Below are 14,449 nucleotides of genomic sequence, written 5' to 3'. Positions count from 1 at the left end.
TTTTTAAAATTCATTTCTAATTGACATCTTTACAGAGATGAAAGAAACTCATTCAGTGAAGCTCTTTAGATAGTGAAAGGGTGACAGCAAAGAAAAAAAAGGGTCCGTCTGGAAGTGATTTTCACACGCGCATTTGTTTATGTCTAACGAAAATCAATAGACGTATAAATAAATAAGGGTGTGCTGAAATAGGTGCGGAAAAGTAATTTCTCGGGTCCAAACATCCCTGAAAATGGTAGGTAGAGAAATTGAGCAGAAGCAACCCGTTTGCTTCTTTAAGTCATACTCTACACCAAACATCAATATTCTCTTATACACACATATCATGCACATTTCATTTGTGCAGGAGAGTGACTGATGAACCCTAAACCAATCCGAGGGAATCTTCGGACCAGCGTAATCTTTCAGTCGATAAAACAAAAGAACAAAGACTCGATCACTTGTTTCTCACTTGAATTCTAGGTTGCATCGAACCAGCCGTGACGATCCAACTTGCATACTTGAAATGTTTCTTACTTATCAACCAAAAGCCAGGCAACGCATGTTTGAATGGAAAAACTCACATCACACATTCAGCTTGTATCAGATCTTGGTCTCCACATTTGCTGTGGTCGATCTTGGTGTGTTTGCGGAGGAGGTTTTTTGGTGGTTGACCCGTTGCGATACTGTTTTGGCCCCGTGGTTGACCTGTTGTCAGACCATTTTGGCTCCGTCGTCTGCAATTGAGGTTGCACTTGTGAGGGTGAGTACACTAGCTTGTGCGCCCGAGGAGGTTGCACTTGTGAGCGTGAGTGCACTAGCATGGGCACCAGAAGAGGTTGCACTGGTGAAGGTGAGGGCACCAGTTGGTTCACCTGAGGATGAGTTGGTTTTCGAGCGCCATTATTGCTGGTTGGTGTTCGCCAACGTGAGCTCTCAGCCCTGAACCATTGTGGCTGAGTTGGTTGGCGGTGCTCAGGATTGTATACCGGATTCCTAACAGGTGGTCCTACAATAAGATGTAAAGTTTGTGGTCGGACTAGGGTGGCAAGAAGAGACCTCTGATCAGGCATGTTAGAAAATGAACTGTGATTGGTTGAGATAAGTCTGTGGTGGCTCATCGCAAATGCTCCTGATATCCTTGTCAGTTCACCGGTCCTAACAGCCCTGGCAATGTTTTCTGGCTGCTCAAAAGGATCTTCAATCTATCCATGCACCAATTCCAGTGGCAAAATCAGCAGTGGTTACAGCAATAAATATCATTAACAAAAAGGCCATCATCAAGTCCTAAAAAAGATAAAGAGAGAGGGATGGATTTACAAATAGGGAATAAGAAGTTTTCGGCAACCATCTCGTATTGCTTTCTATGGCGTGCCATTGTCCAGTATAAGTGCAAATTCCAAACTCTGAAGCCCTCGTACTAATGTCAGAAAACTGCAAATTTATGAAATAACCATCATCAAATTGAAAAATGTCTAACCAAACGTTCCAGAGGAAAGGGTAAGGCAAATTCTTCAGGAGTGGAATTCTTGAGCATACCAATCTCTATTAAAAACACGACAAACTACGATTCAAGTTATTTGTGAATGTAGAAAATACCTTCCCAAGGAATGAGACTAAAAGCTCAGACAAAGAACTTCTGTTTTTTGGTCTCATGCTGTATGCTCTTTTTATCCTTTCTATATTTGCACCACATGTTTCTGCGATGTGTCTCTCTGTATCAACCCTCAAGCCTGCATATAGCATAAGTAATAAGATATTTGTTCTAATCAGATCTACAAATTCTCTGTCCGACGCATTTTAGGTACCATTATGTATGCTCAAACAAATTCTTATTAAAATACTACAAAACACTAAATCAACGTGGTTTAAAAGACCCTCAATAATACTTCTCGTACAATATTGTAAAAAATGTATGAACTAACAGTATACACTAGAGATAACTAGAAAAAAGAAGATAAGAGTTAACTCGACAATCTCACCGCAGTGGATTATCTAAAGCATATGCAAACTTACTAATAAGAGAACATACACTGGCTCTAATTCTTACCCAAATCGTCCCTACTCTGAGTAGAAGGACTATGTCAGTGCAACTTAAGGAACAGAGCAATTAAAAGATTGAAATTATAATTTGGTTTGTCTACAACTAAGAACTTCTTTTGGTTGTTTTAGTTTGCTGCATAGAAGAGCAATCTGAAACTACAATAATTCAACTAACAAACCAGTACTTCTTCAACGACGACATCAAAGGGAGAAGACTACTCTCATATTGTACACACAACCGTCCATCAGAACAACTTCTATTCAAATTTCACCAACAACGAGCGGCCAATTAATATAGAAAATGGGGTCACCGGTTGAGAGATGAAAAGTACCTTTAAGATCATCAATGATATTTCCAGGATATATATCATTAAGAGGTGGCAAAATTGCGGGTGAACATGTCTGGAAAAGAAAATTTACAAATGAGAAATATAATAAGCTAAAATTAGGAGCATATATTACACACAAGACACAACTTAATCATATATATTGATAACAGATGATGGAAGTGACAAGAGACTGAACCATCTTAAAGATTACAGAATTTGCTGCTAATCCACCTCCAGCAATTTAGGTTGATATCAACCATCATAGATATACTAAAGTGCAGCGAAAACAGTCTAAATAATCCCTCACAATTTAAATTACTTTCAAATCAACACCAGAAGGCAGAAATGAGGATTTAAGATTACCTGAAAATGGAATAGCACAAGCAACGTGAGAGAGTATGAATTGAAAGTCCCGGCTCTTGGATTATTTATTTTGTGTGCTTTTGCCCATTCCTTTACCTACAAAAGCTAGAAGATTATGTCAAATACATACACTTCTCCTTTAGAAAGCGAATTCTAATCTGCAGTATCACTATACCAGTAAAACCATGTCGCGGAAGCGTGTATCCATCTCACTGATCCAGAGCAAGAGTTTGGACTTCACTTGACATTTCAGATTATCGATTGAAATATCACAGGAGACATTTTGGATATGACTTTCAACCTTTAAAATGGGAACTCTTGCATTGGGTATCAATTGGTACTTCCTCCATCCACCTGAATATGAATATTCGTTCAAAATTAAATTGGAGAGGCTGTAATTAAACAAACAAAACTCCCCAAATACAGATATACGGACATATACACACACTCCTTGTTTCTTTTTCATACTCAGGAAACCTATACATAAATGACAGTCCAAGACCAACCCCTATGCATAATTTGTTGCCATTACCAGGAAATATTTCTCAATTGTGCCAACATATTCTTTTAATTAACGCATTAAGTTTCCTAGAGATGATTAGGATATATGCTTAAGTAAGGAGGCCTGAAAATAAAAATATAAACAATTAATAAAGATAAAACAACAATCCTACCTTTCTGTCTCAAAGCATTCATAACATCTCCCAGTAAACGCTGTTTCTGCTTTTTTCCATTAGATGAAACAAATGAACCATTGGTAAACTCAATTGAAACATCCAGGTCCCCCCATCTTGTGAAAAGATTAGACACAAATGACCCAAATGGCTCCACAGTTGCACCTGTTAATATGCCAATTATGTCAAAACCAAATTTGTGTTATTCTTTTCCTCATTACAAACTGCAGCTCGTTAAAAATAGGTAGGCTGAATGAGCATTTATAGTGAATCAACGACGAACAGTAGAAATGTAGAACCATGAAACTGTTACACATATCACCTCTTAAACATTCCATGGATTCAATGGCTTCTCGTAACTCATGAATGATTTGCGACCGTGCTGTCCAATCCTTGGGCAAGGGTTGGACAACATGTAGTATTTCCCTGAGGGTGTTATCCAATGCACTTTGGGCACTCATTATTCACTACTGTTTCACATAAGAGAATGTCAAATCTCTAGAACAAAATGGCTTCCAGCACTAATAACATAAGCGGAGTACAAGGTCCGAATACTAAATTCCCGGCAAGATTCAATCAATCAAACAAATAGTAAATACCCTTCTGGAAACCAACATAATCTGAATTTTGAGAACTGTTTGCTAATTTCTCTCTACATTTGCTAAACCTACACAGCCCTGAGTATCCAAGCAATCTACTAAAAGTACATACAATACAAATCACTAAATAATAAATAAGCATAAACCCAATTGGAAAATAAGCAATAAACCCCCAAAAATCAATAATTTAAAGGTTAAACAGTTGGCAAGGGGATCGTAACCCAGTTGGTTAAGAGCATTCAACCCAGCGTCCGAGGTCCGAATTCAATTCTCCTCCTCCCAGTATCAAGAGAAAAAAAAAGCCAAACAATTGAAAACACTTCTACCAGACGCACAAACATCCAAAGATCAAAACTTTCACTGATGGGAAACATCAAAGACTGAAAGAATTTACCTTAAATACCGATTACCCAGCAGTCAAAATCAACAGAAGCAATTAACTGCAATGTTATGTAGGGTTTTGAAGACTCCTGATCTCTGATCGCCTACATTGCCTTCTGTTCTTCCAGAAAGCACAAAACTTTGTACAAACAAAACATATATACACACATATATATACACAGAGCGATTAACAGTAGAAGTGTACTGCTTTGCTTAGCGACAAGGGTTTTGTTTACCCTTTTGTGATGCGGCTTTTCTGATTGGATGGCGGGAAAGAAAAGGGGTCAACGCAGGGTCATGGGTTTTGGGTTTGAACCCGGTGAGTGGAGTGGCGGGTTCTTAATGGAGGGGGTTTGGGAGCGGTGGGAAGATGAGAAAATAGGTTTAGTTGACCGTGGAAATATATGAGATGCCGAGTCAAAAAACCAAAGCTCCCGGAAATTGACAAGGATTTTCCCTTCAATTTTTCTTTTTGGTAATTTATTTGAGTGCATTTTTCCTCGCCACGAGGAGTGATTTTTCATTGTGATCGATATACTAGGTGGTACATCACATGTCATTATACAAATGATAGATTTGTATGTTAAAAAGTAAATTTCTCATCACTTACGTAAAAACACATGATATACTACTCGTGTTCCGATCACAATAAAAAATTTCTCTACTACGAGTGGCTCCACATATTACGGTCGGATGAGTTTAAATTTGAAATTATGTCTATTCACAAAGCGGATTTTAAAAAATGATTATAAAAAATATTCTCATTTATTTATTTGTTTTTTTATGTGGGGACATGATAAATCAATTTTTGGTCAAACTCAAACGAGAGTTACATGAATTTAATTTTGGATTCCAGAATTCCTAATTAAATTGGTTTACCATGAATTTATGGGACTTGGATTGTCTGCCCTTCCCATCCCATGCCCTCCTATATTTTGTGGTCACGGTTAAGTTACGTCAACATTTTATATTGATTTTTTTTATAGAAATAATAAGACAAAATGTAATGGAAATATAAAATCTTGACATGGCTTAACCGTGACCACAAAAATAGGAAAGCATGGGAAGGGTATGGGATGGGGAGGGCAGACAATCCAAGTCCGAATTTATGGGTGCATGATGGATTAGAATTTCATTCCGTCATTGAATTTTTTTATCACAATCCTAATATATTTGAAAACATTTGGATGAATATTGAAGTTGCCTATGTAACATCCCACATCGGCCAAGGGAGTGATCTTTAAATGTATATTCTCATCCCTACCTAGCACGAGGCCTTTTGGGAACTCACTGGCTTTGGGTTCCGTAGGAACTCCGAAGTTAAGCAAGAAGGAGGCTAGAGCACTCCCAGGATGGGTGACCCACTGAGAAGTTGCTCGTGAGTTCTCAAAAACAAAACCATAAGGGAATAGTAAGTCCAAAGCGAATAATATCGTGCTACCGTGGTAGAACAGGCTCGGGATGTGGTGGACCGGGCCGGGATGTGACAGCCTATCAAGATTTAAAAACTTTTAAATTTCTGATCCAACATTTTCTATTTTTTCAAAATCTACTACAAATTAATTTTTGTATTGTTGTCCCATTGAATTTTAATTTTCAAATATATTTAAAAGAGCTTTAATGAAAATAATTTCTATAGACTTTTCTTAACCAAAAGCATTAAAACAAAAATTTAATGAAAGGGACGAAAAATTACATACAACAAACCTAAATGTTAAAAACCCATGGACTGGTACTAAGGATGGGCAACGGTTATGGCGAGCAGGTAACCACGGTTATTTACCCATAACCGTTTATGCTCATACCCGCATAACCGTTTACCATTTGGGTAATTGCCTAAGCGGTTATACCCATACCCATAACTGTTTATAAACGGTTAACCATACCCATAACAGCATACTCATTTAACTGTAACCGTTTAATACTCATTTACCCATTTACCCTTTTTAACCCATTTACTCATTTAACTGTAACCGTTTAATACTCATTTACCCATTTACCCTTTTTAACCCATTTACCCATTTACCCTTTTTAACCCATTTACCCATTTACCGTTTAATACCCGTTTATAAAGTAGTATGAGCTACATTATATTATAATTAGCTATATAAACCATGCACCATAGTCAATAGCATTGATTTAAGTTTTGTCCGATAGAGAACATGGTTAGGAGAAGGATTACACTTGTTAACCATGACGCATGACTTTTCGGCAACAATCAAAAGATACAACATTCAACTTGAAGAGATGTGATTGTTGGGTTAATAACACAACTTCCCATCCCCTGTCAAACATCCGCATATATATAAAATTTTATTTTTTAAAATATTCAACATTACATATATAAAATAAATGGATAAACGGTCACCCGTTTATAACATTGGTTAATACACATAACCACCCCATTTAAATTTCACGGGTAAACGGTTATACCCATAACCGTGAAATTTAAATGAGCGGGTAACCGCGGGTATTTTGCCCATCCCTCTGGTCTGGTACCCAAGTTTACAAAAAAAAAACAAAACAAAACAAAACAAAAAAAACAACCATGGACTGGAACCAAAACCTAACACCCAACCCTCTATTTTTCTTTTTCCAGCTCCTGCCCCTAATGGACATTACAAGACAATCTCAAGCCAACAAAACTTCCCGCTAGTTTCCAAAAATAAAAAAAAAACTTCCCGCTTTGCAAGGGTCAAGGGGAAATGTCTATCGTATGCTACATTACATTTGCTTTGTAAAGAAATTATTTTCATGACTCGAACTCGTGACTTTCAGTCACGAAAAAGCAACATTTTTGTTGTGTTAATGCTTGCCCTCTTGCCTCTAACAGATGTTAGCGAAGTTTTTTCTTCATACCTTTTTCTTCCACAAAATGAGCATCTAGTTCTTCATAAGTTATTTGCAAACTGAATTACTCCGTCTATGAGATTATTCAACTGGGAGTCCGAGTAGCTACCTCAACTCCACCATTAAAGGTTGCCACAGCTCCAAAAAATGGGGTTTCATCGCCCACTGCAGCATGCATTGATCCCACCTCGATTGATTCCGTTTCGGAGTCGCGCACGAATACACTGACGATTACTGTCAAATTTTTCTATGTTTTTAGCAGTATTTTAGACTAAATGATGCATGGTTGTATTATTTAATGCAATTTTTTTTTTCTTTTGGACTTTCTTTTTTTTTAACAAATGATATTATCTACACTAAAGGGAAAGGGATAGGCTAAGCCTCACAATGAACTACCAATAATGTGGTTCAAATTCATCTTAGGCGAGAATCGAACCCAAGACCTCTCACTTACAAGTGAAGAGGAATACCACTAGACCGTAATACTAAGTAACTTTTTAAGACTGTTATTTGACTTAATACTATTATCTAGTTTGTTCTAATGATGCATTGTAACTCCCCATATTGACCAACGGAAAGGGGGTGATGTACCTTGTATGTACATGCTCACCTCCTATAACACGAGACCTTTTGGGAGCTCACTGGCTTCGGATTTCTTAGAAACTCCACAAACTCATAAAAATTGTCTAAACTAATGTTAAAATTACTATTTTCAAATTAAAATAAGTACCATTTATAATACACAAAAGTAATAGGTTTTCTTCTTTCATTTTTTTTGGATTGTTAGTTAACTTAATATTATCATCTAGTTTTTTCTACGTGATGCATAGTTGTATTATTTAACTCAGTAACATGACACAAATTTAAGAAGTTTGTCCAAACTAAAGTTAAATTAGAGTAAATTATAGCAATTGTCCCTCAACTTTAATCAAATTTGAGCAATAGTCCATCAACTAAAAATCCATTACCATTGGTCCCTCAATTTATCAAAATGTGTAGCTATAATTCTTTTCATTAATTTCGTCAAAATTTTGTCAAAATAAGTTATGTTGGAATAACAATTTATATAATTAGGGTCCCTCAACTCATCAAAGTGTGTAACTATGGTCTTTTTCATCAACTACGTCAAAATTTTTATCAAAAACAAGTTATGTTGAAATGATCATTGCTACAATTGAGTTAAAGTTAAGGGATAATTTCTCCAGTTGAATTAAAGTTGAGGGACGTTTTGATGAGTTGAGGGACCAATGGTAATGAATTTTTAGTTGATGAACCATTGTTCCAATTAAGTTAAAGTTAAGGGACCATAGCTACAATTTACTTTTAAAATTATTGGTTTCAAATTAAATTAAGCACAGTTTCTAAAATCTAAAAATAAAAGCTTTTGTTTTTTATATTGTAATTCCTTAATATTATTATTTGGTTTGTGTGTGGTTGAAGGGGTATATACAAGGAGAGATGCCCTTCTCATTAAACCATTTAACGTTTGGTTTTTGCTGAGAAGATGGGTAGGGAAAAAGCAAGACATGGAGATTAGGCATTCTCAAATCCTATTGGTTCTTTGAAATAGTGGTTACAGGCCTTACTTTTTCATTTTTTAATTTCTCTACTCCCTTATTATTAGGTTTTTACTTAACAAACAATATTACATGTATTACGAGAGTAAGGGTGTTTGTGACGACCCGTCCCTAATTTTTATATGTAATTTCTCTCTGAGTGTGTAATTTGACGATTATGCCCTTATTGGCAAGTGACGTGGATTTATTCTTATCACTTTCCTTTTTATTTATCGTTACCGCATTTAAATTGTACACGCTAGTTCGAGTCGGCATAGATTTTAAAGTGTAAAAATATCTACTTCAGATAGATTTCGATTTCCTTTTACTGTAGGAAATCTAAAATCATATTATTTGAATTCCTTTTTTATCCTACCCGTGCATCCCCGCCATTATTTACTCAACCAATCTCATCTATCCCTACACTCTAGCAACCAATCACATCACATGCTCTCCCTCATTTCTGTCACCAATCAGAAAAAGGAAAAAATAAAGGAAAGAAGAACTCTCTCCTCTCTCTCTATCTCCCTCGTCGAGCTCCCTCTTCCTCTCTGCAACCTTCACAAAAACATATCAAAACACACAAATGTGACAAACCAACTACACCATTGTGTTCATCTCAGTCCCACGATCACAACCATGTCCTTGAAATCTGGTGTAGACAGGTTTTGACTCACCAACTCGGAAGGTTCGACTCAGCAAGTTCTATATAATGATTTTCAGGCCATTCATGGCTTAGGTAAGTCTCAAGAAACCCTTAGAACCTTCATTTCAATTCTATGGGTTGGTATTGATCTCTTGTTTGTGTTTTGAACGTATGGTTTTACCCAGAAAACTCGAGAAGAAGAAAAACTTGCACGTTTTTCAGTCAAGGACTGTGACCATTTGGTCACTTTCAACCCATTTTTCCAGTCAACCTCGACCACAACTGGAATCCTACTAGGTATAAATTTGTTCTCTACACTCTTAACTTTAAAATGGCTTTTGAATCAAGTTTAGTTAAGTATCGAGTTAGAAATCAACTCTAGAAGTTAGGAAGAAAATTTCAGTTTTCTGGAAATTTACAACCGTGGTCATTTGGCCACTTTCAGGCCAAATTTTTGAATAACATGGACCATATTCGAACTTTATGTGAATTGGGATCGATACATCATATTCCTAGCTTTAATTTTTCTTTTGTAGAAGTGTTTTTGGTTGAGAATCGAGCTTGTTAGAAGCTCTGGAAGTTGGCCCAAAACTCTGCAAAACTGCAGAAAATCATGAGGATGGAGAGTACACCTGTACTCGCTAACGCGTGGGCACGCATGACAAATCTGTGCAGCCCCCTTTGGGCAGCGCGTGATGACGCGTCCGACCTCCAGCTGGCATGTGGTCGACACGTGTGTGTTCGTGTCGTCGAGTAGATCAATTTCATATATTTAAACCCTAGGTTTGAGCAAACTATGGGGGTTTTATTTAGGTTTCCGTTATGTGCTTTAATTAATGTTGTTTTAGTTATTTCACATATAGGGGAAACTTATCCCGAGGATTTACGAGACCAAGATAGGCTCGGGGGCTACGACCCAGCAACGTACTTGTGAGTGGGCAGTTGTTTTATACCTATACATATTTATAATTTCCATAAATGCGTATTTACTTCACTTTTACGCTTATATTGCCAAGTATCGTTATTGTGATATATATGCTGATAAATGCTGCTATATAGCTGATATATTACTGTCATGATATTCATACATACTTGTGTACATGCTCATCTTGCTGCACCTTGGTGTTAGTACTCGCCCCAAGGTCAGGGCCAGTTCTTCACATGTATGTGCACATCGCACCGTTCGCTCACCTTAGATCCAAGTTAGGTGCCAGTCATGTCGAGTAGATTGTATTAGGCAATCTGACTTGTTTGTGACCGTGCTTCTGCACCAGCCTTCACTTGATCATAGTATTATAACATATTGATTACACCCAATCCTGTTCGTGTCAAAAACTATGTGTTCGAACTTGTGTGTCAGCTTAGATGGATGAGCACTTAGTTATACTTGATTATCACATGATTATTACTGTGGCATTTGATACATCATTACTTGGCATATTCCTGGTTATAGTACTGCTATAATATTATCAAATTGTTGTTTATATACCTGAGTAGTATGTTTTAAGGAAACCATACTTGTTTCACGGCGAGGGGTCAATATTTTCAAAGTTAAAGGTTTTCTTATAAGCATTGTTTTGCTGACCCACTCAACTTTGTTTTTCGCCCCTACAAGACCTAGATAGCTGTACTCTTTGTGGCACACGAGGAATCCCGGCAGTTCTGACATTTCCTTCTGTTTTAGACGTACGAACTTATCACTATTATGAAATAAGTGTACTTTGGCTGTTTTGACTACTCTTATGTAGTCTCAATGTCTATTACGCTCTGAATAATCATAGTGGGTTCAACCCACGATTACACACTCTTTCACTGTTTAGTTCTAATTAGTTTTAATCTTATTCACTTTTTGCATCACTTATCGTTATGGTTACGTCAACTCACGGTGATGCCCAGCATGTTTCGACCTTTCCAGGTCGCAATGTGTCAGAGTTAGCCAAGTCTCACAATTGCTAGCAATAATGATTCAAATTCACCTTTGACGATAATAGAACCTAAACCGCTCGCTTATAAGTGAAGATGAATACTACTAAACCATAATATTAAGTGGCATATTTAATCATACACTTATATATTAAAAATGAAAAACACTGTATTATACTACAAAATTAAATAAGTTTTTACCCAAGTATATAGAAAATATTAAGCAAGAGTAATAAATTCCGTAAACAAAAATTATCGAGACTGCATAGATAAATTGTGCAAAGCACGTTGCTTATTTTGGATAGAAGACTTAGTTCGAGTGAGATGAAAAATTAACAATTTTTGACAATTTATATAAAAAATTGCTTAAAAAATCAAAGCTCATATGACAAATAAAAAAAAAAAACGTAAAGTTCATATGATATTTCAAAAATTCATGCTAAAAAAATGGTAATTTATTTCCGCCGACGGTAGCGGAGGAGGGTCACTTGCTTATTAAGAGTTGCAGGCCCAATGGGTCAATTTCGGTCTAGCCCTATTTGGCATGCTCAGGCTCGCCTAATATAAAACCGGACCTGATTTCTTCCTTTTGAGTCGAAAGCTGGATTTTTATTTTCCCATTTTAGAATTTTGTTACTTTCTTTATGTGGATTTTTCTTTTCCCATTAAGACCCTATAAGATACCCTTTTTCAAATCTAGACATTAGCATGTCACGTTTTTGCATGACCCGTTAACCCGACAGAAAATTAAACGACATGTTAACGAATCGATCGTTATCAAGTCACTTGATAAGAACATGTTACCTAACGAGTTTAACACGACACGACCAGTTAAAATAACGAATACAACAAGAAAATGAGCAACATGACCCGTTTGTTAGGCTTACTTGAAAGTGCTACAATAAGAGCAACCCAAATTCAATTTCACCCAATTCTAGAAGGGGCCAACTCTCAAGGTGCTAGTGTGGATTAGTTGAGCGTCATCATTTTATACGCAACATGGGCCAAAATGAGTTAGCCCGGACTCAATGGGTTGAATTTCCATCGAGCCCGTTGTTTATGTAGTTCTATTGGCTCTATTCATTTGTCAACATCTTATTCCAAAGAGATTTTCCTGCTAAAATTCCATTTCCAATTAAAATGGAGATCAGAAAGCTTCCCCTTGAAAGCATGTAGTTGTCTGACTTGTGTTTCTAATTTATCTGCATGGTTTTATTTTATAGAATCGGAACATATGCTTTGTCTAATAAAACCTAAATTCTTTTTGTCTCAAATTCTTAATCGTCTAAGATAAACCAGAGAATGTGCTTTAACTATACCTTTGCAAAATACAACACATCTTCTCGATTGAACAAAAATAATCGAACTCTTGATCTAATCTAATCCGAATACTTTTTGGCCCAAAAAAAATACGTTATTTTAGATTTCTTTACTGTTTGGTGACTAAAAAGTTTGGAGGAGATTGATCACTCTCACAACCAGTGTCAACCTCCAAAACATATCCACAACCTCGAACCAGAATGACTTATAGGAAATATTGCATGTGACATTTGAGTCACGACCCCTATGCACTGTGCTGATGGCTACAAATATGCATCCCCCTTTGCAATTTTGCATAACAAAACGATCCGCACGATCCACATTGAAATATTCCATCCATGGTTTTGCAATACCAGGTTGAATAGAAGTTTTCAAGTCTATGAATCATCGATCTTCTGACTTTTCATCCCAAGCAGCGACGTGGTTTTCAGCTGTAACCATCAGATCAGACCATTGGTTTAATTTAATATGGTTTGAGTCAAAATCCCTAATGCGTTTTTATCATGATTGGTGCTGCTCCTCATAGTATAATATGCAAGCAATGATATGTTCGGCAAATTGTTCTAAAATTTCCCGTTTAGAATCTAGATGGTTGACCACTGTCCTAATTAATTTTTAAGCGTTTGAAACGGTCCTCTTTAATCTCTAAAAGTTTGAAAATTAAGATAAGACACTTAGACCTGCTTAATTACCTGCCTAGCCCGTCGATCCGCTCGCCTAACACACCTAGAACTGCATAAGCATCCACTTATGTCACAACTCACTTAGAAAGAAAATATACAACCTTCATGTTGCATTTTTTTTTAATAAATTGTAAGAGACTTGTTGAATACATGGATGAACACTCATTCTATTCTGGTTCTTCATGTTGTCAATATTTTCTAATCTATATATCATTCTATTTTTAATTTATGTATCCCAATACAATTATGTATTTTTTTAATATAAACAAACACTTATTTATACTATATATAATAGTTTAATTAAATTCATCTAGTTCGCCTAGGTCATGCCTAGTCCACCGCCCGATTAGCGTCTGCTGTCTTTTAGAACTTTGGGGCAAACTAATAATGGCTTGTTTTGATGTGCTTTTAAAATGACTGAAAGCGTTTTTAGATAAAATGTTTTTGGATTCCAAAAGCACTTGAAGTGTTTTATGCAAGAAGCACTAGTTATGTACTTCTTTCATGAAGCACTTTAAATGTTTTTTGAGAATTTACTTGTATTTTTACTAATGATTAATTCTAAAAACATTTTAATCAAAAGCGCTTTCAGTCATTTTAAAAACACATTCAAATAAGCTCTAAGACGTTTGTCACAGTGATACGAGAGAAACATGATTAATCAAAAAGCATAAAAGTTTGTGTGTGTTTGTAAACGACAACTTATATAGAACGAGTTTTCCGTCATTTGATGTTCTATTCTAGTAATGTAACTACAAAAACTTATACATGACAATGCATTACTAGATTGAAACCCCATTTAATGGTGAATATGTTAAAGATGGAAACCAAAGAATGAACTCACCCAACGAATTTTCACCCCTCCCTTCAAAAGAATGCAATTAGGTCAGAGATTGAGAAGGGGAACAAAACTAAATCCAAGCCCTTAGAAAATTGGAACAAAGAATTTGCTGGGAAGCAAGAAGGAACATAGTTTCATAAGATTTGAGTAGTATTTAAATTTTCATAAGACCAACCAATTGAAAGTGGAATTTTATAATTTTGCAGTTGACAACACCTACTAATTAGAATCATATTATCAGAATTTAGAATCGATAATGATA

The 14,449-nt window shown here is 36.2% G+C and overlaps 1 protein-coding gene and 1 long non-coding RNA gene across 3 annotated transcripts; one reads left to right on the top strand and one right to left on the bottom strand.

The window, feature by feature from the left end:
* Positions 1–223: 223 nt before the first annotated feature.
* Positions 224–4,829, bottom strand: LOC114824446 (protein HESO1). Of its 2 annotated transcripts, none has more exons than XM_029101480.2 (9): positions 4,382–4,829; positions 3,711–3,858; positions 3,389–3,553; positions 2,890–3,068; positions 2,715–2,810; positions 2,355–2,424; positions 1,579–1,712; positions 1,300–1,413; positions 224–1,184 (listed from the first exon to the last, which is right to left on the bottom strand). In XM_029101480.2, exons 2-9 carry the CDS (start codon positions 3,847–3,849, stop codon positions 573–575), a joined length of 1,509 nt encoding a protein of 502 aa, XP_028957313.1. In that variant the 5' UTR covers positions 3,850–3,858; positions 4,382–4,829; the 3' UTR covers positions 224–572. The 2 variants fall into 2 exon arrangements, with proteins under 2 accessions (XP_028957313.1, XP_028957319.1); XM_029101486.2 differs by having other exon boundaries at positions 3,711–3,855; positions 4,382–4,740.
* Positions 4,830–9,278: 4,449 nt separating this feature from the next.
* On the top strand, positions 9,279–11,224 carry LOC139194462 (uncharacterized). Its single transcript, XR_011579319.1, has 4 exons — positions 9,279–9,513; positions 9,606–9,717; positions 10,284–10,350; positions 11,036–11,224. It is a non-coding gene; the product is annotated as an uncharacterized lncRNA (long non-coding RNA).
* Positions 11,225–14,449: the final 3,225 nt, after the last annotated feature.

Source organism: Malus domestica, chromosome 01 (assembly GCF_042453785.1).
Source record: "Malus domestica chromosome 01, GDT2T_hap1".
Taxonomy (NCBI): domain Eukaryota; kingdom Viridiplantae; phylum Streptophyta; class Magnoliopsida; order Rosales; family Rosaceae; genus Malus; species Malus domestica.
Note: the sequence above shows the minus strand (reverse complement) of the source record. Positions and strands in the feature narration are given on the sequence as shown.

What these genes read in the sequence shown, in the direction of transcription:
- LOC114824446 (XM_029101480.2), bottom strand. Translation starts at nt 3,849, where the DNA reads ATGAGTGCCCAAAGTGCATTGGATAACACCCTCAGGGAAATACTACAT. An exon ending in GAATGCTTTGAGACAGAAAG is followed by an intron (nt 3,069 to 3,388) that starts GTAGGATTGTTG and finishes ATTCATATTCAG; the next exon opens with GTGGATGGAGGAAGTACCAA. An exon ending in TTGTGCTATTCCATTTTCAG is followed by an intron (nt 2,425 to 2,714) that starts GTAATCTTAAAT and finishes TTTCTTTTCCAG; the next exon opens with ACATGTTCACCCGCAATTTT.